At 41.7% G+C, this 24,194-nt stretch overlaps 1 protein-coding gene across 1 annotated transcript; it reads right to left on the bottom strand.

Annotated features, from left to right (window-relative positions):
• Positions 1 to 789: 789 nt before the first annotated feature.
• Gclm (glutamate-cysteine ligase modifier subunit) lies at positions 790 to 24,194 on the bottom strand. The gene is made up of 7 exons (XM_059266178.1): positions 24,050 to 24,194; positions 14,907 to 14,972; positions 11,076 to 11,160; positions 5,628 to 5,687; positions 4,852 to 5,054; positions 2,844 to 2,958; positions 790 to 1,498 (listed from the first exon to the last, which is right to left on the bottom strand). The coding sequence occupies exons 1-7, from the start codon at positions 24,173 to 24,175 to the stop codon at positions 1,329 to 1,331; spliced, it is 825 nt and encodes a 274-aa protein (XP_059122161.1). The 5' UTR covers positions 24,176 to 24,194; the 3' UTR covers positions 790 to 1,328.

Here is a 24,194-nt window from a genome sequence, read left to right as displayed (position 1 = left end):
TATGCAATATGAAATTTCCAAATTTAAAAGTTACCTATATATTTAGCATTATATACAATCAATGTAATTATAGGCTTTCAGTTCGAATTCTACACAAGTTTTAGCAGGCAAATCAGTTGGTTTCACATAATTCTAATTGAGAAAACCATCCAATCAGTAACCACAAAGCCTTACTTAGAAAAAAAGGTCTACTGTGTTGACTTAACATAGACTATAGTTCTAAGTTGAAAATTTCTGAGCAAAATTAGTTTTTCAAGGCCTATGTTAAAGAAGACTGACATATAAGATCTCCATTAAAGAGAGACAGAGTGGGTAACAGGCACAAGTTTACAGCCTAAGACCCTTTGGTGTGCTGCAGGTAGCATCACGGCGTCTTTGCAAACGTTCAGTTTTTAAACTAGTATGAAATTAGACTGAATGGTTCCCCTCAGACTTGGCTTTTCTCGCTCCTTGTCAGTAATTAATAGGTACAGATATCAAATCTTACTTAGCTGACTCTTAAGCTGTCTGTCCAGAGCTCACAGTGCCGAGTGCATGGTGTGAGTGCAACGGAGCTAGTGAATACTCCTGAGTGAGCAGCAACACACTGAGGATGTGTTAAGAGTTCCAGAGACTGAAGAGGACAGTAGTTGCTTTTCTCAAACTCCCAAACAATAATGGTAAAGCATCAAGTCTCCTTTTCAGATTCACTTGGGCTTGTCTTTGTAAATAACATGTGGAAGAAACATGACACAGAGCACATGGTCAGATCATAGTTAAGCTGTAAGAAGACACAAGATTAAGTTTCCATTCGTGGATCAAAGAATGAATTTTATTTACATTACTAGTAGAGCCCAGCTGCTGTAGTTACTCTGAGATAGATTATTTTGCCAATGACAGGAAAAAATATCTTCCAGTATCTATTTTAACAACTGTAATTTAATTGCTTAGTTATAGAGTACAGAAGTATAGAGTAAGAAGCAATTAATAAATCTTGGAAATAAAAAATATGTATATATATCACCCTGATGCCTAAGCCAAAATATATCTAAAAACAAATTTTCTTGATTTCTATTACTCATAAAAATAAAGGAAATATATTGCAAGTATTTTTCTTTATAGACAATTTCAGTTAGAAAACAATAGTTTAATGAAAACAATACAGTGGTTCCTGCAAGTGTGCTGATGAAGAGGCAAGAGAAGTATTCAAAACTTGACAACACATTGCCTCAATGACACTTCTTATAGGCAATAGCTAGATTTTTTATACATCTCAATTTTATCTTATGAATTTTTTATCTTACGTTTGAGATAAATACAGGTCAGTAAGTTATGAGCTTGAGTTGTAGTTAAGAACCCCTTCTTTTGGCTTGCAAGATGTAGCCTTTTGACTTGATGATTCCTCTGCTTTTCACAATGACAGAGTATCTCAGCAGCCACAGCGGCACCCACTCCTGGGCTTCAATGTCAGGGATGCTTTCCTGAAGAGCTTCTTGGAAACTTGCCTCAGAAAGCAGTTCTAAAATAGAACAGCAACCCCCAACAAGTTAGCTCTGAAGACAAAAGCTCTTTACTATGTAAGTAAGCATTTAAACACAACAAAAATGAATACAGGGTCAGGAAATTAGCTGGCTGGTAGAATGCTTGCCTAGAATGTATCTGGTATTGTTTGCCCCACCCACATAAACCAGCTCTGATGGCACAGAGCTGGAACTCAGCACTTGGGGGTGGAGGCAGGAGGATCAGAAGTTCAGGTCATTCATATATACAAAACAAAACTGAATATAAAATACATGTATCATCTAAACTGAACTACAATATTAAACATGACCAGTTCTTTTAAAATGCACCCCTGTAACCCAGCCTCTTGAATTTGTAACTTCTGGTTAGTGGAGCCTAGAGTATACAATCTTTGAAGATCTCCAGGGGACTCTAATTTCAACCAGGGAAATACAAGAGAGTAAGAAGAAAATAAATCATTCCTAACCCTATTTACAGCATTTCTATTATATTTCATCAGGACTTTTTCTAGAATGTATTCATCTGCGCACACGCGCGCGCGCACACAGGCGGGGGGAGACAGAATGATTCACACAATATTGTATTTAATTACACTGGGAAATATTAACAGTATGTGCAAAAAGGTGTAACTACAGGAGAATTTAACTCCCCCATTAGTATATTCGGTATATTTCATAACAAATTCCTCATCATGGCAAAAAGAAATCTAGTTTTCCATATGTTGAACTTTTGCTTTGGCTACAGCACGATATTTAAGTATATTCATCAGAGCATTACTCCCATTACTTTCTTTATTATGTATACAGTGTTATGTCTGCATGTACACCTGCATGCCAGAAGAAGGCACCAGATCTCATTATAGATGGTTGTGAGTCATCATGTGGTTGCTGGGAATTGAACTCAGAACCTCAGAACCTCTGTAAGAGCAGCCAGTGCTCTTAACCTCTGAGCCATCTCTCCAGCACCCCCATTGCTTTCTTTAAAAAAAAAAGTGGGGTCTAGAGAAACGGTTTATTCATTCTCATGCTCTTGCATAGGATCCTGCCAACTGATTTACAACTCCACCACTGCAGAGACAAAAATAAAGATGTGTACATTTTAAATTAACAATAATATTTCTGTTTGACAACACTGCACATTATCACAGCACACACTTAAAATTTCAACATTTCTTTTCTTTTTTCTTTTTTCAAATTTGTGTGCAGTATGTTGGGGATCAAACCCAGGCCGTGCACATTCTAGACAATTCTATCATTGGCCTGCACCTCCAGCCCATTAAACAAATAGCTTTGGCCTTCCAAAAGCTCATGATCAATACCTATAAATGAAAATATCAGTCTTACCTTTTGGGTCATTATGAGTCAGTAGCTGTATGTCAAATTTTTTAGCAAATGCAGTCAAATCTGGTGGCATCACACAGCAGGAGGCAAGATTAACTTGATTACTATTTGGTTTTACCTAAAAGTGGAAATAAAATATATTAAATTATGTCATATAGAACATAGAAAGCAGAAAACTGGGGTTGGGGATTTAGCTCAGTGGTAGAGCGCTTGCCTACCAAGAGCTTCAAGGGCCTGGGTTTGGTCCTGAGCTCCGGGGGGGAAAAAAAAGTAGAAAACTACTATTCATAGCAGCTAAGAAACAGAACCAGCCTACAACGTGCTACAAAAACACCATGGAGTTCTAGTCACCATAAAAGAAAGGAAGCTATGATACGGGCAGGAAAAGAATGGACTTGGAAACTAGTATGTGAAGTGAAATAAGCCGGACTCAAAAAGGCAATACTGCATGGTTCTCTCACATGTGGGACTTTTGATGTTAGGCTCTGTGTATGTGTGCACATGTGTCTAGGTCATGTAGCTAGAAAGGGAGGAAGAGATCTTGAGGGGCTGGAAGAGAATAATGGAACACAATGAGGAGGAAGGAAGGAGCCCCAAAGGAAGAGTGGTGAGAGGGGAATTAATTACAACTTAGTATAATGACATATGTATGAAAATGCTATAATGAAGCCCATCGCTTTATATGTTTAGTTAGACAGTTTTGTGTCTTTGTCTGCACATACGTGTGTAGACCGGTACAGGTGTCTTCCTCAATTACTGTCTGAGTAATTCCTCCATATTGTCTGAGATAGGGTCTCTCACTGAACCTGGAGCTCACGAATTCAGCTAGACTGGCTGGCCACCCATCCATCTCCCGGGCATCTTCCTGTCTCCGCCTTCTCCAGATGTGCTATCACAGGCAGGTGTTGCCTTGCTAGGTATTTTTACATGTGCTTTTTTGAATGCTAGGAATTGAACTCAGGTCCTCATGCTAATATAGCAAGAACCTAACTAAGCCATTGCCCTAGCCCCCACATTTAAAAAATGACAGCAGTACATTTTAGAACATAAAACTATACTTGACAATTCTTCACTTATAAAATACTTTTGCATGACTATCTGTATTAATATATGCCTTCCTAATCCATGTTAATGATAACAAAAAAAACCAGTTCTAGAATGAGGGGAAAGACAATACAGAATGACATTTACCATTAAGATTCCAATTAAAGCCCACTGGAATCATTAATAATCTAGTACATCTGCTTCTGAAGCAGTGATTCTAAAGGTAATGGTTTCAGCAACAAGGAATTATCTTCAAGGTAGACACTGAATGTCAAGGTATAAATTGTGGCTACTATTCAGGCATCTAAGGAGACTCCTAACTCCCAGGAGCTGCACTGGCTAATGGTTATATACTTCCTATATAACTAAGTCTCCAGCTGTGTCTTGGCCACATACTGCTACCAAGTCAACAAGAGAAGGAACAATGCTCTCTGTGGTCTTCCTGCTTGTTATCAACTCTGGAAGTCTGAGGAAGCAGCTGAGAATGAAATAAAAGGAATAGAGACAAGATATAGAAGTCAAGGTAACATGCTGGTAACCTCCCTCATAATTTTGTAGTCCTTAGAGTGAAGAGATGATGGCTTTATGATTCCTGGTCCATATTAGGTTCAACAGACTAAGTCTAATACCTCTTTACTTAATAGAAAAATACTGTTACATAGATTTCCTTACTTAAGAAATTAGAGCCATAATACCCAAAATGTAATATTTTCATCTCATGTAAAACTGAACGAATGGTTTTAATTCATTTGCTCTGAAAACTTAGCATTTAGTTTTCTTCATTCATTTTAAGTGGGATGAATACTCAGTTCAATTAGACATATTAAACTCAAAACTCCACGCTCCTAATGCTTTAGATGAAGCCTGTCTCCAAGCTCTCTCACATTTAGAAGTCACTCCATAGTGAACATGCACTAGATGGATGATGCTCCAGTGTGGCAAGTGTCAGGATGTGGATGCCCTTTACCTGTGCCCACTGGTACAGCTGCTCCAGCTGTGTCTTGTCTAGATCAGAGGTGCCTATAGCAACAATTTTCTTGCTCTGAACTAAGTTTTCTAGTTCCTCCCAGTAGGGCTGCAGATGCTCCAAGGAAAGATTGACTCCGTCGTCAATGGGAGGAGAGGCGATGATCACAGAGTCCAGCTGTGCAACTCCAAGGACGGAGCAGGCTGGCAGAAAGAAGACACAGGGTGACTGTGTGCTACCGACTCAAACAAGGTGACTTGTCTTCACCAGATCCCACTGACTTCTGTCTGGTCACTAACTAGCTCTCTGTATAACACATGACTGCATAATGTACCTGTCCCTTAGAACATGTCTGTAAGTGCTCATTCACCTACTTCTCTGTGCGGCAGACAAGAGGGTCTCTGCTCTGCCCTCTTCCTTGGGGTCTGCCTTCCTTTCTTTTTACCTAACCAGGTGCTGAAAGTGAATCCACAGTATTTGTATTTTGTTGTCTCTGATTTCAATATTTTATCTATAGTGTAATATTTAAAGGACTAATAATGATTACAGAGAAATTCTTTCCTCAAGCAGCTAACATTTAATACATCTTTTACATTTCTATCAAAACATCACTGTATGTATGTGAAGATTGGTTCTATGCAAATCTTAAAAGTTAGGCTAGAAGTTCAAATGGTAAAATTGAAATCACCTTATTTTCTTTATCTAGATTGGTTATACCTAAGTCACTTAAGATAATTAAAAATCCGTTATTATGAAAAAGATAAATTTTTGCTTACCCATGTCAACTGCACTTCTAGTTGATGACGAAGAATTCGATCCTACAATGAACAGTTTTGCTGGATAACAAAGAAAAAGCTGATTACCTCGTGTATCCACACCTTACTGTGATCATGTGTGTCCACATCCTACTGTGCACTTCTATGTGTCCACATCTTAGTATGTAGGCTCTGACAGGAATTAGTTTTCTTTTCCTACTTCTGTAATTGTGTAGCTCTACTTTAAGACAGACACATGCACTTTTACTGCAAATTTTAAATTACATGCTGGCTGTCAACATGTTTGTTTCTCAAGAATAAAACAAATAATAATTTCCCATGCATTACAGGGCAGGGTAGATAAATATTTTTATAAGCTAAGCATTATGGACCAATTTACATGCCTTCTACAATGAGCCAAATCCAAGCAAGCCTCTAAGTGTATAATGAGAAGAAAACTGGGGGAAAAAAACATCTCTCTCTCTCTCTCTCTCTCTCTCTCTCTCTCTATATATATATATATATATATATATATATATATATATATATATATATATATCTCCACAATATAAAACATGGTATACCTTTTCTTAAAGCTCTAGTTGGTTTCTCTTTTAATTTTTTAAAAATTATTTTTAATTATGTGCATGTGTAAGTGCACATGAGTGCAGGTGTTCTCAGAGCATCAGGCCCCTCTGGAGCTGTAGTTAGAGGATGTGAGCTGCCTGACAATGTGCTGGGAACCCACCTCTGGTCCTGTGTAAGGACTATGTGCCTTTTCCTGCTGAGCTATCTCTGAGCCCCACTGGGTTTATCTTTGTGTGGTAAGTAGAAAGTTTTCTTAGTAATGATGTGCTTACTCCTCAAATGAGGAAGACCAATCAAAGTAGAAAGACCAAAAAAAGGTGGGCTGGAGAGAAGGCTCAGAGGTTAAGAGCACTGGCTGCTCTTCCAGAGGTCCTGAGTTCAATTCCCAGCAACCACAGGGTGGCTCATAACCATCTGTAAAGAGATCTGATGCCCTCTTCTGATCTGAAGGGATACATGCAGACAGAACACTGTATACATAATAAATAATCCAAAAAAAAAAAAAAAAGACTGAAAAGGAAGCAAGCAGTATCAGCAGGCAAGCTGTAATGTAGCCACTTCATTTCCCTTGAGTGTTGCAGATCAAACGCATATGTATGGATACAAGGCTGGTCCCCAGCCTATGTTTTTTTTTTTTTTAATTTTTTTTTTTTTTTAAGATTTTATTTATTTATTTTGTATACAGCATGTATGACCAGAAGAGGGCACCAGATCTCATTACAGATGGTTGTGAGCCACCATGTGGTTGCTGGGAATTGAACTCAGGACCTCTGGAAGAGCAGTCAGTGCTCTTAACCTCTGAGCCATCTCTCCAGCCCCCAGCCTATGTTTTTAATGCACAATTTTATACTCTAATTCTTTTGAGACAAGGTCTCTGTTTATAGCCCATCTGCCTTCAAGATCACAGTCCTCCTGCCTTCAACCCCGAGTGCCGGGGCTGCAGATGCAACCACACCAGTTTCCAGTTCTCATTCTTGAGCGTTATTCTGCAAACTGACAGGGTGTATGTAGCTCACTCAGTATTTACCTTCCTAAAAGTTCCAGCAGCTCCAATTTTTTACATGAACAACTTGGTAACTTTTTATTCAACTTTATACTGACTCATTTCCCTAAGAAGAGCTGTTAGAAACGTGATTCTGAGTAAAGGACTGGTGTACCTTGTGTCTTCCTCTATGTATCTGCTTTCTATTTTGACAGCCATGTCCCAGCTTACCAGACCACCAACAGTTAACAACTGATCCCTTACAATGCAAGATACACAACCATCAAAATCAACATCAACCCAAACCTGAGAGCCTCTGAGACCTGAAACATCTATAGTTTCAAGCAGTCAATTTGGTGGAATTTCTTAAAATTCAGCAGGCATAAAATGTAGCCTCCCAGGCTTTATAATTTGTTATTTCTTTGGTTACTTGTGGAATATTTTAACTATGAAAAGATGTATTACATTTGTTTATGCTACGGAATATTACTTTTTAACTGTGTAAAAGTGTTACATTTGTTTCTGCTGTATTTGTTTAATGATGTAAGGATGTGTGTTTAATTATGTAAAGATGTGTTACATTTGTTTCACCTTGCCTGCCTAAGGCACTTGATTGGTCTAATAAAAAGCTGAATGGCCAATAGCTAGGCAGGAGAGGTGGGGCTGGCAGGCAGAGAGAATGAGTAGGAGGAGAAATCTAAGCTTAGGGGAGAGAGAGAAACAAAGAGAACTAGGGGAGAGGAGGAGGGAGGAGGGAGAGGGGGGGAGAGAGAGAGAGAGGGAGAGGGAGAGGGAGAGGGAGAGGGAGAGGGAGAGGGAGAGGCGGACACACACACAGACACAGACACACCCAGGGCCAGAATCCAGGTAGCTTCCAGCCAGACATGGAGACAGCAGGAAAGTAAGATATAAAGAAAGGTTAAAAAAAAAAAAAAAAACAACCCAAGGCAAAACATAAAGAGAAACAGATTAAAACAAGAGCTACAATAAGGCTGAGCGTTCATAACTAATATTAAATCTTTGTGTCGTGATTTGGGAGATAGAAAAAGCCTGGTATGGTTACTAGGGAAGTTTTGCTTTGTTTTGTTTAGTTTGTGTGTGAACACATACACATATGTAGGGGTAGGTGGCTATGGAGGTCAGAAGTGGATGTTGCATCTCCTAGACTAGAGTTACAGGTGGTTATGAGGTGCCTGATGTGGGAATTGGGAACCAAACTCAGGTCTTCTGGAAGAGCAGCAAGCACTCTTTAGTCCTGAAGTTGATTAGTTCTCAATAAAGGAAACTTACACATATAAGATTGGCGCTCTGGCTTAAGTTAAACTCAACTCTGTATGTGCATGTTTGTATAACCCACTGTGTACAGAGTAGGTTTACAGTTTTGACAACTCTGTATGTGCATGTTTGTATAACCCACTGTCTACAGAGTAGGTTTACAGTTTTGAACAAATCCGAGAGTGGTATGAAAACAATGAAAGAACACAGTGAGAAAGAAGAATGGAAGGAAATGGGGTAACAAAATGCTTGTTTTAGGCTTTCTAGTGCTGAGAAGAGACACCATGACCACGGCAACTCTTATAAAGAACATTTCATTGAGATGGAGGCTTATAGTTTCAGAGGTTCAGTCCATTATAATCACGGCAGGGAGTGTGGAGGCTGGAGAGTATGGCAGCATGCAGGCAGACATGGTTCTGGAGAGTTCTACATCTTGATCCAAAGGCAACAGGAAATGAACTCTATCACTGAGCATGGCTTGACCATATGAGACCTCAAAGCCCACCTCCACAGTGACACACTTCCTCCAACAAGGCCACACCTACCCCAGCAAAGCCACATCTCCTAATAGTGCCCCTCCTTGTGAGCTTCTGGGGCCAATCACATTCAAACTACCACAGCACTCATACACAGTGACTAGTGTTCAACATAGGCAACAAATGTCCTTGTACTTGTTTATCTGGCTCCTCTTTTCTACTACTAGATCTTCCTAAACAACTTGGTCCTGGTGTTACTCCTAATGAGCAGCCATTATAGCTCCCTTAGCAGGTAAGTCAGTGTTCACCAACTAAGCCTAGCTTAAGAGCACAAAAACATGCTGAAAAACCTTCCTCAGCTGGGGTACAGCTTGATGGTAAAGCATGTCTTGTCTCACGTGTTAAAGCCCTAGGTCTGAAACTCCTCCCCTTGCAACAAAGAAAATCTCCCACTACTAATCTGTAATGGCTTCCTCCCCCCGCCCCCCCCCCCGGAAGATAGGGTACATTGAGATAGAAAGAGTGTGGGATCCCACAGAGGTTTCCTAGTGAGATCTGAGCTTGCTTTACCATCAGGGCTGCATAAGAAGATGACTGGACCACGGGCCTGAGTACCAGGTGTTTGGAAGGGTCTGCACTTGGCTGTATCTAGCAGGGGGAGGTCTTTTGGCTAGCCCCTTGGCATTGTTATAAAAAGCCCTTTTGAATAAAGTTCTGGGCCGTTAGGTATTGACCCAGGCCCTCCCAAGGCTATCCTGTCTTTCCTCTTGTCAGCTAGGCCTATCATTCTATCTACAAGTTCCTTATTCCTCTTTCCTCCTCATAGGAACCCTGTAAAAGGTGGGGGCTGGTCTCCCACAAAAGAGGCAAGCTTCTCTTATCTAAGAATTTTATTACCTATCAAAATTCTCAAACCCTACAGGAATGGAGGACAGCATGGAGGAGGAGGCCCAAGACAGTGCTGAACTACATACAGTCAGCTAGATAAGAATGTTGGCTTTCCTCCATTTCCTACATAAGCAGTGATGTGAAGTTAACAGAGGAAATAGGTTTTGGAGTCAGGCATACCTTCACAGCCTGCTGGTTCATCAGTTCACTGCCTGAAAGACAGCTTTCTTTTTTCTTCTTTTATAGCTGGTGGGGTCTCATTATGTTGTTAGACAGGCTGAAATTTCTAATCCCCCCGTCTCAACCTCCAAGTAGCTGGAACTACTGTTATATGCCACTACACCCAGGTCTCTGTTAACTTTCACGTTAATTAATGTCACTGGTGTGATGGGGATAACTATATGAGGAAATATAATCATAAAGGGACAGTTTGGTGCTTAGCATAAAGCAAGGCTCAACTGATGGTGTTATGATTGGAATGAAAAGGCCATCCCTATCTCATTATCCTACAATATATGTCTCTGTCAATATGTTAGTAAATAATAGTTATCTATTACTACTTTGTGGCAAGCACTGCCCTAGCTTTGTGCTTCTTTTGTTACTTCATCCATATTATAAAGAAGCCTGTGAAATAATTGTATCCCATTGTAGATAAACAAACTGATGCTCAGAGAGGTCGAACACTTGCTAACCCTAGATTACTCTAGGCAGTAAGCTACACATCCAGGAACTTGAATGTAGGCAAGCTCAGGATTTGAATGAACTCTATGCTGTCTGTAAGCTAGGGCAGAAACTGTTAACTTTTCACCGCTGCTTCTGAAACGCAGCAGTCACTGACATATGCTGAATGTATAGAATACTCTTTCTGCATAACTGCTGCCCAGACTTCCTTCTATACTTCCAGGCAGCCCCAGCACCGTGACCAGCACCCCAGAAAAGGGAGATGTGTCTGCCCTGCACAGACACTGCTCCTGACTGTCCCCTCTCCGCCCCGTTTTCTACTTTACTCTTCCTATTGCTGACTACACATAAACCACACAAGACACAGAAACATCAGGAGGAACAGTAAGTCAAAGTTTCATTCTGACTCTGTGGTCCTCAGCTCTGACTTCCTATAACTCACTCTGCAGAGCTGACATTAGAACTACGTTATCTGTTTTCCTCACTAATGACTGACTCACTCGCTGTCAGAAGGAAGGATTTACTCTCAAGTCCCTTTGTCCACAGCACAGGAGAGTGACTGGAAAGGGCGGAGCTTACCAGACACTTTCATTTCATCTCTTTCATCAGGGTTTATCTTCTCAAGTGCGTGGGACACAGTGCATTCCAAGACATCTGGAAATTCCTGTAGGAAACAAAGTACAATGGACATAAAGTTAATCCTGCTGATTATAAAGTTTCTTACTGTCCTAAGCACTTCAGAAGCAAAGACTGTTTTTTAGGACTAATGGACTTTACAAGATAAAGTACAGATGTAAAAGGTTAAGTGTATGTGTTTGTGTGTGTGTGTGTGTTTCTATTTTCTGGAGAAAAAAGTCTCATTTTGAGCAGGGATTCAGAAATATTTATAACCAAAAATAAAAAAACAAACAAGCAGAAGAGTGTAGAGTTGTATGAGGTGTTAGAAATCACTGGCACAGAAGATAATTTTACTTTAAAATTAAGCAATGAAAATCACCTATTTTGAATAATGACATGTTAAAATCTTTTAAAAAATCTTCTATATACCAAGTGTCTTAGTTGCTGTTCTATGCTGTGAAGAGACACCATGACCAAGGCAAAGCATTTATCTGGGGGCTTACTTAGAGTTTAGGGGGGTAGTCCATGATTATTGCGGCAGGAAGCAGACAAGCATGGCACTGGAGCAGTAGCTGAGAGTTTAACATCCTGATCCACAGGCAGCAGAGAGAGACTGCGCTTGGCATGGGCTTGTGAAACCTCCATGCCCACTGACACACCTCCTCCAACAAGACCACACCCCCTAACCCTTCCCAACAAATATATGAGCTTATGCTGTACCATACTTGAGCAGACGGACACATCTCCTCGTGGTGTGCGGCTATGGATCTAGCAAGGCCTTTTTCTCAGTGCATGTCAACAAAGGCCACAAGAAGCAATCTGCTTTCAGTTGACAAGTCAGCAGTATACCTTTATACACTTACAGGATGTATTAACTCTCCAGCCCTCTGTCATAACTTAGTTAGAGGGGAATCTTGATCTTTTGTCTCTTATACAAAATATCACACTGGTCCACAATATTGATGACATTGTGCTGATTGGACCAAGTGAGTGGGAGGCAGCAACCACTCTGGACTTGTTGGTAGCACATATGTACATCAGAGGATGGGGAATAAATCCAACCAAAATCCAAGGGCCTTCACCTCAGTGAAATGCTTAGGAGTCCAGTGGTGTGGACCATGCAGAGATAGTCCTTCTAAGGTGAAGGATAAGCTATTGCCCCGGCCCTTCTCACCACCAAGAAAGAAGCACAGCAGTTAGTGGGCCTACTGGGATTGTGGGGACAGCACGTTCCTCACTTGGGTGTGTGACTTTGGCCCATGTACTGAGTGACAAGGAAAGCTGCTGGCTTTGTGAGGGGCCTAGAAAGGGAGAAGGCTCCGCAACAGGTCCAGGCTGCTGTGCAGGCTGCCCTACCACTGGGACCACATGATCCCGCAGACCCGGTGGTACTTGAAATGTCAGTGGCAGATGGGGATGCTGTTTGGAGCCTCCGGCAGACCCCTACAGGTGAATCACAGAAGAGACCTTTGGGATTATCTGAACCACCAAGCAAAAGTAGGACATGCACAGCAACAATGAAATGGAAGCGGTAGATACACGATGAGGCCTGAGCAGGTCCTGATGGCACAAGTAAGTACATGAAGAAGTTGTCCAAATGCCTATGGTTTCTACTCCTGTTACAATGCCTTCTGATCCCATGCATGGACCCAAAGGCGCACGTGGTAAGCCCTATAATTAGTTGAGAGATAGAGAGACAGAGACACAGACTGACTGACTAGGCCTGGTATGGGCTTTTGAAGGGTCCAAGCCCACTCCCCAGTGACACATTTTATCCAACAAGGCCACACCTCCTAATCCTTCCCAACAAACATATGAGCCTATGGTGGCCATTCTCATTCAAACCACCACACCAACTAAAACAAACCAACCAACAAACCATCTTACCATTCTTTTGGATTTCAAGGTCAACAAGCTTTAACCTGTTAACATAGCTGCTTTTGCTTCAATAGACTTTTCACAGAGCAATTGTAGGTTCATAGCAATACTGAACAGGAAGAACAGAGTTCTCATCTCCCTCCTACTTCTACACAGACTTTGCCTCCGCCATTATCAACATCCCCATCAGAGTGCTTCACCTGTAACCATCTAGGATGGACTCTTTCCAGACTGACTTCTTTCACTTAGCGATATGCATTTCAGGTTCCTTCACGTCTTTTCTGGCTTGATTGCTTTTCAGGACTCAGTAATACCTCATTGCCTGGATGCACCACAATTTGTATCTCCATTTGTCTACTGAAGAACATCTAAGTTACTTCAAACTGTTGTCAATTACTAATAAAGCTGACACAAACATCCATGTGTAGGATTTTTGTGTGCATAAATACTCAGGTCTTTTGGGCAGATACCAATGCATAAAACTGCTGGACTGTATGACAATAGTATATTCAGTTTTGTAATTGCAAATACTTTAAGTTAAAATAGTTCTTTTCTTGAGTATAATTTTTTAAAGATTATATATATATATATATATATATATATATATATATATATATATATATATATATATATATATATAGTGTTCTGTCTGTATATATGCTTGAATGCCAGAAGAAGGCACCAGATCTCATTACAGATGGTTGTGAGCCACCCTGTGGTTGCTGGGAATTGAACTCAGGACCTTTGGAAGAGCAGCCAGGGCTCTTAACCTCTTGAGCCATCTCTCCAGCTCCTTGAGCATAATTTTTTAAATGGCAAGGACCATCCCAATACATTACAATGAATAATCTATTAGGATAATGATAAAAAGACAGCATCTATCAGTCAGAAAAATACTGCCTAAGATTTAACAAAGCAAATAATGTCTTTCTTGTGGCTCCTGCACACATTATAATACCCAGGACAAATCAGTACCAAGCGCTGACGAAGTCAGACACAGAAGAAACAGCTATTTCAGATAAACAGACATTAACTAATTTCTGTACAGCAGCTGGATGGTTAAAAATAGTATGCCCAAAGGAACCAGTATTTCCAGCATATATTCTTTGTTTGAAACAGGGACCCACTGTGTAGCTAAGGCTATCCTGGAACTTTCACTATAGCCCAAGATGGCTTCAAGCTCTTGCCTTGAGCTTCCCAAGGGCTGGGATTACAGGCTTATACCATGTTCCCTGATGCTCCTCCATGCTTTTAAGTAGTGTACAACTAAACACGAGCCTTTGTCTCTGTTGGATTTCAGAGCAGCTGCAGATACTTACTGGGTTAGTTAACTTTTTTGAAAATAGTCAGGTACTGACATTTAATGAAGTATAGTTCCTTAATGTTTCATAAGAAACTGACATTTAAAAAGTTGTTCCAGCTGGGTGGTGGTGGCACACACCTTTAATCCCAGCACTTGGGAGGCAGAGGCAGGCGGATTTCTGTGAGTTCGAGGCCAGCCTGGACTACAGAGTGAGTTCCAGGAAAGGCGCAAAGTTACACAGAGAAACCCTGTCTCGAAAAACCAAAAAAAAAAAAAAAGTTGCTCCTAGCTACATTATTGGGGTTACATTCTACTGGAGCAACCTACTAGTCAAGGTCACGATAATCATTCTTAGACTAGACCAAGTGTTAACTGGAAGGAAACTGGTGGAGACTAAGCAGGGGAAACTAAATGGGGAACTGACTGGAGACCAGACATTCTGCTGTATGCTCAGCCCTACGAGACCAGACTGCCATCTCAGCAAAAGAGCCCCAGAGGGCTTGATGGCCAACTGCCTACTGGACTTCACTCACCACACTGAGAAAATCAGCTTCCTGCTCACGTCACATCTGCTTAGGCCTGCAGGATTTCTGCATTCACATTCCACTTACCCTGATCAAATCGGGGCTAATTTGGGAACTCCACTCATTCAAGGTCTTTTGGATACAGTCTCGAAGCTGCAGAAAGAAGCATTTTCAAAGTTAATCAACAGCCTTCACACCCAGTACTTCAGTAAAGATGCATCAGTAAGTGAAGGAGGGAGAAAAGAGGTATTATTAGAAAATACTACACAAGCCCATGTTTAATTCTTTAAATTTTTTGTTTCCTACCCTATCAATTCAAACCTTGCTTTATTTTATTCTTAATTTTTTTTTTTTTTTTTTTTTTTTTTTTGGGAAACAGTCTCTTCCACATAGCCCTGGCTGTCCTGGAACTCACTGTGTAGACCAGGCTGGCCTCAAACTCACAGAGATGCACCTGCCTCTGCCTCCTGAATGCTGTATTAAAGGCGTGCACCACCACACCTGGACTTTGATTCATTCTTGGCTGGAAGTGGTAGTCTAATTATTTTGAAGGTGATTTTGTACCAGTGAAACTTTAAGACATTAAAGTATTCATAAAGAAACAAAAAAATTATTTCAAGAATAGGTTATAAAGACTTGGGCCAAGTTGTAGTGGCACACACTGTTAATTCCAACAACATCCAGGAGGTGGAAGCAGAACAAGTTCTGAACTAAATGGTTGAGAATCTAGATGGAGTCTGAACGGAATTCACGTAAACCACTGTCACTGTGCTACATCCCTCAAAAACAAACAATGGGCTGCAGAGAAGGCTCAGCACCCAAGAGCACTTGTTGCTCCTGCCAAGGACCTGGGGTCAGCTCCCAGCACCACATCAGGCAGCTCGCAACTACCAGCACCTCCAGTACCAGGGATCCAATGCCTGCTTCGGGCCTGTGGGCAACTGCACGCATGTAGTGCATATACAGAGAAGCAGCAACACACATGTGCACATAAATAGAAATACGTTTTTAAAAAGTAACAGAGAATAAGTTTGGCCAGAGGAACTTCTATGTTAGATTAACCTGCGTCATACTATTAAAAATTCAAACCAGGGCTGGAGGAATGGCTCAGTGGTTAAGAGCCCTGGCTATTCTTCAGAGGACCCAGGCTCGATTCCTAGGACCCATACAGCACAACTGTCTGTTACCTCCAGTTTCAGATGACCAGCACCCCCTTCTGGCCTCCACGGGTGTCGGGCACAAAAGTGGCGCACTGACACACACGCAGGTCAAACACAAACATACATTTTAAAAATCGGTCTTGGTTCAGGGATACAGCGCAGTAACAGAGCAGCTGCCCAGCATTCCTGAGACCTGCCTGTGGTTCAGTCGCCAGTACCAAAACATCCAAACATTCAGACTCCGAGCACAATCACAGACCTGCCAAAGACCTTCTCAGAACAACCAGAACTTTCATTTTAACAAACTTTCGTTTAACAAATTCATTCCAATCGCTACACAATTCTACAGCCTGAAAGCTACCAGCATGGATCACCTGCATCATGACAATCTGTAAGTCATCTCCTAACACACAGGGGAGGGACACTTCTTACCTTATCTCCAATGTCTTTATAACAGATTTTTATACTAGCATCATTGTATGTTGTAAATTAAAATATGCATATATATATACATATATATATCAATGTCAGTGAGCATGGTCTCATATAAGATGCATATTTACTTAATGAGTAAAGACCTAGATATACATAACAGAAAATAATTAGAAAATGCTATTTATTACTATATACCAAGCATGCTAGTGGCATGTCTTCTACTAGGGAAAACATGCCATTTCATTATTCACTAAACTTATTTTTAAGTTTTTATGAGATCTATTCATTTTATTTTATGTGTGTTTTGCCTGCATGTATGTATGTATACCATGCATGTGCTTGGTGCCCATGGAGACCAGAAAAATGCACTGGATCCCCTGAAACTGGAGTTACAAGGTTGTGAACCACCAAGTGGGTGCTGGAAATCAAACCCCAGTCCTCGGCAAGAGCCACAGCACTCTTACCTGTTGAGCCATCTCTCCAACCCCTCACTTAACTCCTTTAAAAAGATGTATTGCATTGTTTTATTGTGTATGGGTAGCCTCAAGAAGCAATTCTCTCCTGCTATGTGTCTCGGGAATCAAGCTTGGGGTGTCCTGCCTGGACAAGTGCCTGCTGGAGCCACCTTGTAGCCTGGCTCTAAACTTCTTTTCCATCACTAATTAACCAACTCTGGCAGCTATAAATCACTGCTTTAAAGATAAGCAAGGGCACAGTGGTTCACATTCTGTGGGCAATCAATGAAAAAGGGAATGAGTAACTACAAGCCCCTGAGTTGCAAAAGCATTTTCTTAATAGCAATAGGGACTAAATTTTTGAACTCACTATCCCAACTATGATTGCTTATGATAAAGACTGATACAACATGCATTTACCACGTCTTAGTACAGATAATTACAAGGGACAAGAGGGTACCTATTCAAAGTAACAGAGCCACTTAACGTTAATATCTGCAATCTAGAATAGTTTATGTGCCACCCACAATAACTCATCTGGATTCAAGTTATAAGATCTGTATTGTTATGCAAAGCATAATTGAATTAAACTGGTCAGATGAAAAATTATCTGATAATCCTTTCCACACAATTACAAATCTCTATATATAAAGAAGCAAATAAACATTTGTTTCTTTTTTTAAGTTTTGGAGTTTTTTGTTTTTTCAGCTTACAAAGAATTAAGTTTCATTACTGTGTTTTTCAAAACAGAATTTGATTCTGTGGTTTCTTTCCTCCTTATTCCCCATTCCTCATCCCCTCTGTCCTCAATTCCTCTCCCATTTCTTGATGTCTTTCTTTTCAACCCCTCCTGCTCCCCTCATGGCCTCTAGTCCTCGTCTGTATCCTCACAACTCCGCCTTTACACAGCGTCTGTCTGTGTGGGAAGACGTCAGCGTCTTCTTACAAACCAGACAGCACTGAAGCGGCAGGACCGACCGACTGACAGGGAGAGGCTAAAGATCCCACGGGCGGTGCTTTAGCTCGCATTTGCAAACAGGCTAAGATGCTCCCCTCTGGGAAGATGACTGGTTTATATAGTGAGGCTCTGTGGATGCATCCCTCAATCCAAGAAGATAAGCTTCTCCTCAAAGTGGTGGCCCCTTTTCTGAAATCATTTTTTTAATCAATCTTGGATTCTGGACAAATTATAGAAAAGTTCCACAGTTAATTACTTGAGAAATTCATTAGCTGTATCATAAACATATGATTTTTAATCTTATAAATTACATATTATCTCTATTGCCTGGATATTCACCTTGTATTTTTCTGTTTCCTAGTCTCTTTAGTCTTAGGATACTCACACAATATCACTAAAGATCAATTATCACAACTTAGCCAGTCATTAGATCTGGAATTATGTAACAACTTAAAACACTACCACACAACTCAATTGGTCAAACACCCACCGTGTATGTCCTTTTGTAGGTGGTGGAATTGAGTCTGATATAGCTCCCAAATAACCCTCCTGCTTCTACTTCCCAAGTGCAGAGATTCTGGGTGAGTACCACCAAGTGCAGAGATTCTAGGTGAGTATCACCAAGTGCAGAGATTCTAGGTGAGTATCACCAAGTGCAGAGATTCTAGATGAGTACCACCAAGTGCAGAGATTCTAGGTGAGTATCACCAAGTGCAGAGATTCTAGGTGAGTACCACCAAGTGCAGAGATTCTGGGTGAGTACCACAAGTGCACAGATTCTGGGTGAGTACCACCAAGTGCAGAGATTCTAGGTGAGTATCACCAAGCCCAGTTTTCCTGTCCAACTTTTGACATTGCAACACCACAATGCTGTCATCTCCAATAGTCAGGCTCCAGAATCACACAACAGAGTTACAGATAAATGTTTTAAGTGTGTTTACAATCTTGTCTGAGGCCACATGTGTTGGCTGTATGTGGCTCATGGGCTGTAGGTTTGACAGGACTGAATGGGTAAAAGTCTCACAGAGGCTCATTAAAAATCAAACAGTATTTGATGCTGGTTTGGAATCTCAGCCCTGCCAAATAAGAGTAAATATTTTTAAACCTAATATTTGATCTCATTAAATTCTAGACAAAAGTCTTGGCAAAGGTCATAGACTTTTTTTTTTTTTTTTAATGTATTTAAGGAGCTGGAAGAATGGCTCATCAGTTGAGAGCATTGGTTGCTCTTCTAGAAGACCCGGGTTCGATTCTCAGTGCCCACATGGCAGCTCACAACCATCTTTAACTCCAGTTTCAGGGAATCCAACACCCTCTTCTGGCCTCCATTGGCATCAGGCACACATGTGGTGCACAGACATACGTACAGGCTAAACACCCACACACATACAATGAAAACAGACAAACGAACTCTACCAATGTGTAAATTTGTTTTAATTACAGTGATTTTTTTCCTCTTTTTTATGGATCCTCCTAGTGATCAGTTCCATCAAGATGACTAGCCATCAACAATGAATGCAAACTTCAAACACAGCCACAGAAGTTACTGCCGATGCCCTGAGTACAGAGTAGAAGGGTAATATGGTCTGAATCCACGGTGGGAATGACAGATGAGATCTTTTCATGAGGCAGGTTGTCCTGACCTACAGCAGTGTGTACCTGTTGTTGAGCAAAGAGCATTCTTACTACAGACCAAGGAGAACTGGACCAAGGAAGTGCAAGTCTACTTGGGAGGCATTCTGGATACCAATCTGAGTGCTCTCAACTTGGTTATTGAAAAAAAAAGGGGAGGGGGAATTTATTCCTGGACTGCCTCAGCAGTTGGGACCCAAAAGAGCAAGCAGAATCCTCAAACTTTTCAATCCCTCTAAAGAAGATAATGTCCACCAATATGTTGTCGTAAACACAGAAGGCGAGAAGCACCCAAAATTCAGCATCTCGTTATTCCACCTGTCCTGCAACTCAATCACCAACTGCTCTGAAGAATAACACACTAAGAAAAATGAGGCTGCAGAATACACTAAGCTTTTGGAAGCCAAGGAATAACGTCAGGAACAGACTGCCAAGACACATGACGTGGGCTGTCCTCGCTGAGAGCTTCTACTTTTGAGTGCCGACAAAATAAGAATCTCTGAGCCTTCCTTTCTAGCCCATCTCCTTTGTGCCCAACTCTACTGCAATAGGCCCTGAGAAAAGTAATTTATTTAAAGCACAAGACAAGGACTTCAAAATAGCAATTGTTCCAGGACCTTGAAGAGGACACGAATAAATGTCTTAATGAAGATCGTGAAAATACACTTGAATGCAATAATGAAAACAGTATAGGATATTGAAGTAAAATTTAAGAAAGAAATAGATCACTAATGAAAACCCAAACTAAAATAAAACTCACAATGAAAAAGAGGCTATCAGACAAAAACCTCAGAGACCAGTGCCTCGTTCAGCTTATGTCAGAGTAGCTGCTTCTAACAGTAGATGGGAATTAACACAGACTAAACAGGACAATGTTTAAAGACTTTGGCATACACAGCCCTAAGTGGGATGTCTTCACCAACCCCCTCCTCAAAGCTCAGGGATCTATGTAGAAGGTGGAAAGATTGTAGGAGCCAGAGGTGGTAGGTCCCACTCCAAGGAAGCAGGGTCTTCCGACACAACAGCACTGATGCACACATGAACTCAGACTGGGGCAGCATGCACAGGACCTGCACAGGTTCAAGCCAGATGGGTCCCAGCACTGAGAGAGGGATGTGGACGCAGGGTTCCACCCCTACCCTTGAAGCTATGTGCAATTGATACCAACTGGTAAGAGAACAAATCGGTTTTCTCCAGTGGAGTGTCAGTGGGTCTATCTACCATACCCACGGCAGGCCCCATGCCTAGGAGTGGTTGGGCAACAAAACAACTCCATGGCTTTTCCTGTGGACTTTGTTTGGCTTTGTCTTGCTTGTTTTGTCTTATTGGTCTTTTGTTTGTTCATTTTGAGGTTTTGTGGGTTTTTGTTTTTTGAAAGAAAGAACATAAAGTTGGACGGGTGGGGCGGTGGGGAGGATCTAGGAACAATCATAGGAGGGAAAATACAATCAAAATACATTGTTTGAAAAATAAAATAAAATTTAAAAAAGACTCTTTAAGAGTAAAAAAGATGATCAGGCCTGGAAAAAAATAGTGGTTGTTTTTTTGTTTTCCAATTTCCTTAATCTCTTCAGTGAAGTTGAACTGTTTCAAACAGCACAGCCCACTTTGATCTCTGGCTGTCAGGAAATTCTTTATGCAGAGACTGCAGAGATGGTTCTGTAGGTATACCACACAAAGCAGGAGGATCTGAACTCAGATCTCAGGACCTAGGTAAAAGCCAGGCATGGTGGTGGGTGCCCGAACCTGTGAGGGTTTGGGGGCACGAGGCAGTGGAGACAGGCTAGTCTAGCCAATCCGTGAGCTTTGGGCTCAGTGAGATATCCTGTCTAAAAATCAAGATTAAGAGTAATAGAGGAAAATATCAGCCATCAACCTCTGGCCTCTGAGCTCACACACAGAAGAGAATTCTCCATGCAGAAACAGAACACACCCACTGCATTCTAACTAATCTGTTATGGCTTCCTTATACTATGCTGACATATCGTGGGGCTTTCCTCAATGTTTTCTAGTTTGAGCTTCTGTCCTATTAGGAAACATCCTGAGCAAACACTACAGACCATTATTAATCCTTTCAACAATTTTTTCAAACTTCATACATTAGTGCATTTAAGAATCAATTTTTTAAGAGCTGGAGAGCTGGCTCAGTGGTTAAGAGAACCTATTGCTCTTGCAGATGGCTCAAATTTGATTCTCAGCACCCACAAGGCAGCTCCCAGGCACTGTAATTCCAGCTCCAAGGGGATCTGACACACTCACGTGCACAAGCACACACATAATTTTAAAAATTACATTTTTATAAATGGCAAAGAATGTTGAGGAATAGCATTAATTGAATCAGTGGGTCATTTTAGCTCAGGTTATTTGTTTGTTTATTTATTTATTTATTTATTTATTTATTTATTTTTGTTTTCGAGACAGGGTTTCTCTGTGTAGCCCTGGCTGTCCTGGAACTCAATCTGTAGACCAGGCTGGCCTCAAACTCACGAGATCCCTCCCTCCAAGTTCTGGGATTAAAGGCATGTGCCACTACGCCCAGCTTAAAAAAAAAAAATCAATTTTTACAAAGTGCAACAGGATTGAAAAAAATATCTACCATACAGTATGAAAGGGTTAATGATATCTACCATACAGTATGAAAAGGTTAATGATATCTACCATACAGTATGAAAGGGTTAATGATATCTACCACAAAGTATGAAAGGGTTAATGATACCTTCTGTGCAACCTCTTTCTAATATGCTGATAAACACACATGTGGGAGGCCAGCTCCCACTTTTCCCAGAGTTCCTACGAGGAGGCAAGAGGGATAATAAACTTGTAGACAGAAAGATAGCGAAGTGGAGAAAGACAGAAACACAGGATAGCTTTGGGAGGAGCTGGGTCAATACCCAATGGCCCCTTCTGCCTCTTCAAAACGGCTTTTCATAACAATGCCAAGGGGCGGGGCAAAAGACCTCCCCCTTACAAAATCAAAGCACACTGCACAGCCAAGTGTAGACCCTTCCAAACCCCTGGTAACCACACCCGTGGTCCAATCATCCCCTTATGCAGCCCTGCTGGGTAAAGCAAGCTCAGATTCTCAGACACTGAGTAATTTGGGCCTCCACACACACAGAAACAGAACTAAATGATGAACTATGAACTAAATGGATAAAATGTATTTATTATTTTCAGTCAAAAACTTTTGAAAGCCTCTCTGATGATGGCTGAGAGATGCACTGAAATTCTCACAGGATTAATCAAACATTAAAGAAAAAAACAACTTTGAAAGCCGCCAGAGCGTGTTGTGGTTAGATAAGAGAATGTTTCACCCAGTACATTCATACTCGTGGCAAAATGCTCGATTGAACTCAGTGCAGGGAGAAATTAGGGCTCTCTGTACCAAAATATAGTAATACCCTTGGGAGAAATAAGCAAAGTGGGCAGCTTAAACAAAACATACACATTTAGCTGGAACCTGAACACACATGGGCTGGGCTAGGCTAGGGACTCAGGTTCCTAAATCTGACTGGCCCAGGCTCTCAGTTTACAATGAGGAGGATGCGAGGTGCTGTTGTATACTTGGTCTCATTAAAAGAGTTGAGGCTTGTCTGATGACAGGTACTAATGCTACAATATGACAGAACTTAGGAAGTGTTTACCTTCTGATGATACAGTTGATAAAAAGCCTGTATGCTGAGTATTTTCATATACCATCTTTTACTTTCCACAACAACTTGATGAAAGGATATTACTCAGGGTTGAAGTTACAGACAGGAAAATGCTCTCAAACATACAGCTCCTGAATGTCAATGTTTTATATTTTAAAGAGTTTCTATTTATCTTATTTTTTTTTTGAGACAGGGTCTCACATCGTAGCCCAGGCTGGCCTCAAATTCCACATCCAATCCCTCATCCCATTGAGTCTTAACACAAATGCAACACGTTTTAAATTCAACATTAAACTCTGTCACTTCCAACTAGTAATTAGGGTTTTTTCTGGGGGCGGGGGGGGGGGAACGTGGTGTTAAGACAAGGTTTTTCTGTGTAGCTCTGGAATTCCCTTATGACCAGGCTGGCCTCAAACTAAGAAATCCTCCTGCCTCTGCTTCCCCAGGGCTGGCATTAAAGGCATGTGCCACCGTGCTGTTAGTTTTGAAGCAACTAAAATGTTAACTTGCAGTAAGTACCCCCAAATCCAAATTCAACCCATCAGAGAAACGAATGTCAGTGACGTCAAAGTCGAGCGCATTTGTTAGTTCATCTACCAAGCACTAACCTAAGACCCGGCTAGGCGAGAGGCAAGGACGCAGAGGATGCAGGGCTGCAGTGGCTCTGTCCAACTTCCCCAGCCAGGCAGGGGACCCAGTGAGCTGGAGAGTGGAGAGATCAACCGAGAGCCCGGCGGAGGAGCCGCCGTGCAGCGGCACCTGCTCAGGCGGGATGGCACCCAGCTCCCCCGCGATACCTCCCTCCGGGGCTAGCCTCCGGGGCGGGCGGAGCCCTGGCGCGTCCCTCCTGTCCCCGACCTGCCCCGAGGCCCGCGGGATGTCCCCGCAGCCCCCACCCCACCCCACCTTCCCGGGGGCCCGGCCCCACGGTGCTCACCTCCTCGCTGTGCGTGGACGGACACTTTTTCCGCAGGCGGCCCCAGTTGAGCAGGTTCCCCGTCTGCAGGTGCAGGGTGCTGGCCCGCGCCAGGAGCGCCCCGGCCGCGCGGCTGTCGGTGCCCATGGCAGCTGCCGCCTTGACG

Source organism: Peromyscus eremicus, chromosome 6, assembly GCF_949786415.1.
Source record: "Peromyscus eremicus chromosome 6, PerEre_H2_v1, whole genome shotgun sequence".
In the NCBI taxonomy this organism is placed as follows: domain Eukaryota; kingdom Metazoa; phylum Chordata; class Mammalia; order Rodentia; family Cricetidae; genus Peromyscus; species Peromyscus eremicus.
Note: the sequence above shows the minus strand (reverse complement) of the source record. Positions and strands in the feature narration are given on the sequence as shown.

What these genes read in the sequence shown, in the direction of transcription:
- Gclm (XM_059266178.1), bottom strand. Translation starts at nt 24,175, where the DNA reads ATGGGCACCGACAGCCGCGCGGCCGGGGCGCTCCTGGCGCGGGCCAGC. An exon ending in CGTCCACGCACAGCGAGGAG is followed by an intron (nt 14,973 to 24,049) that starts GTGAGCACCGTG and finishes TTCTTTCTGCAG; the next exon opens with CTTCGAGACTGTATCCAAAA. An exon ending in AGATGAAATGAAAGTGTCTG is followed by an intron (nt 5,688 to 11,075) that starts GTAAGCTCCGCC and finishes TTTGTTATCCAG; the next exon opens with CAAAACTGTTCATTGTAGGA.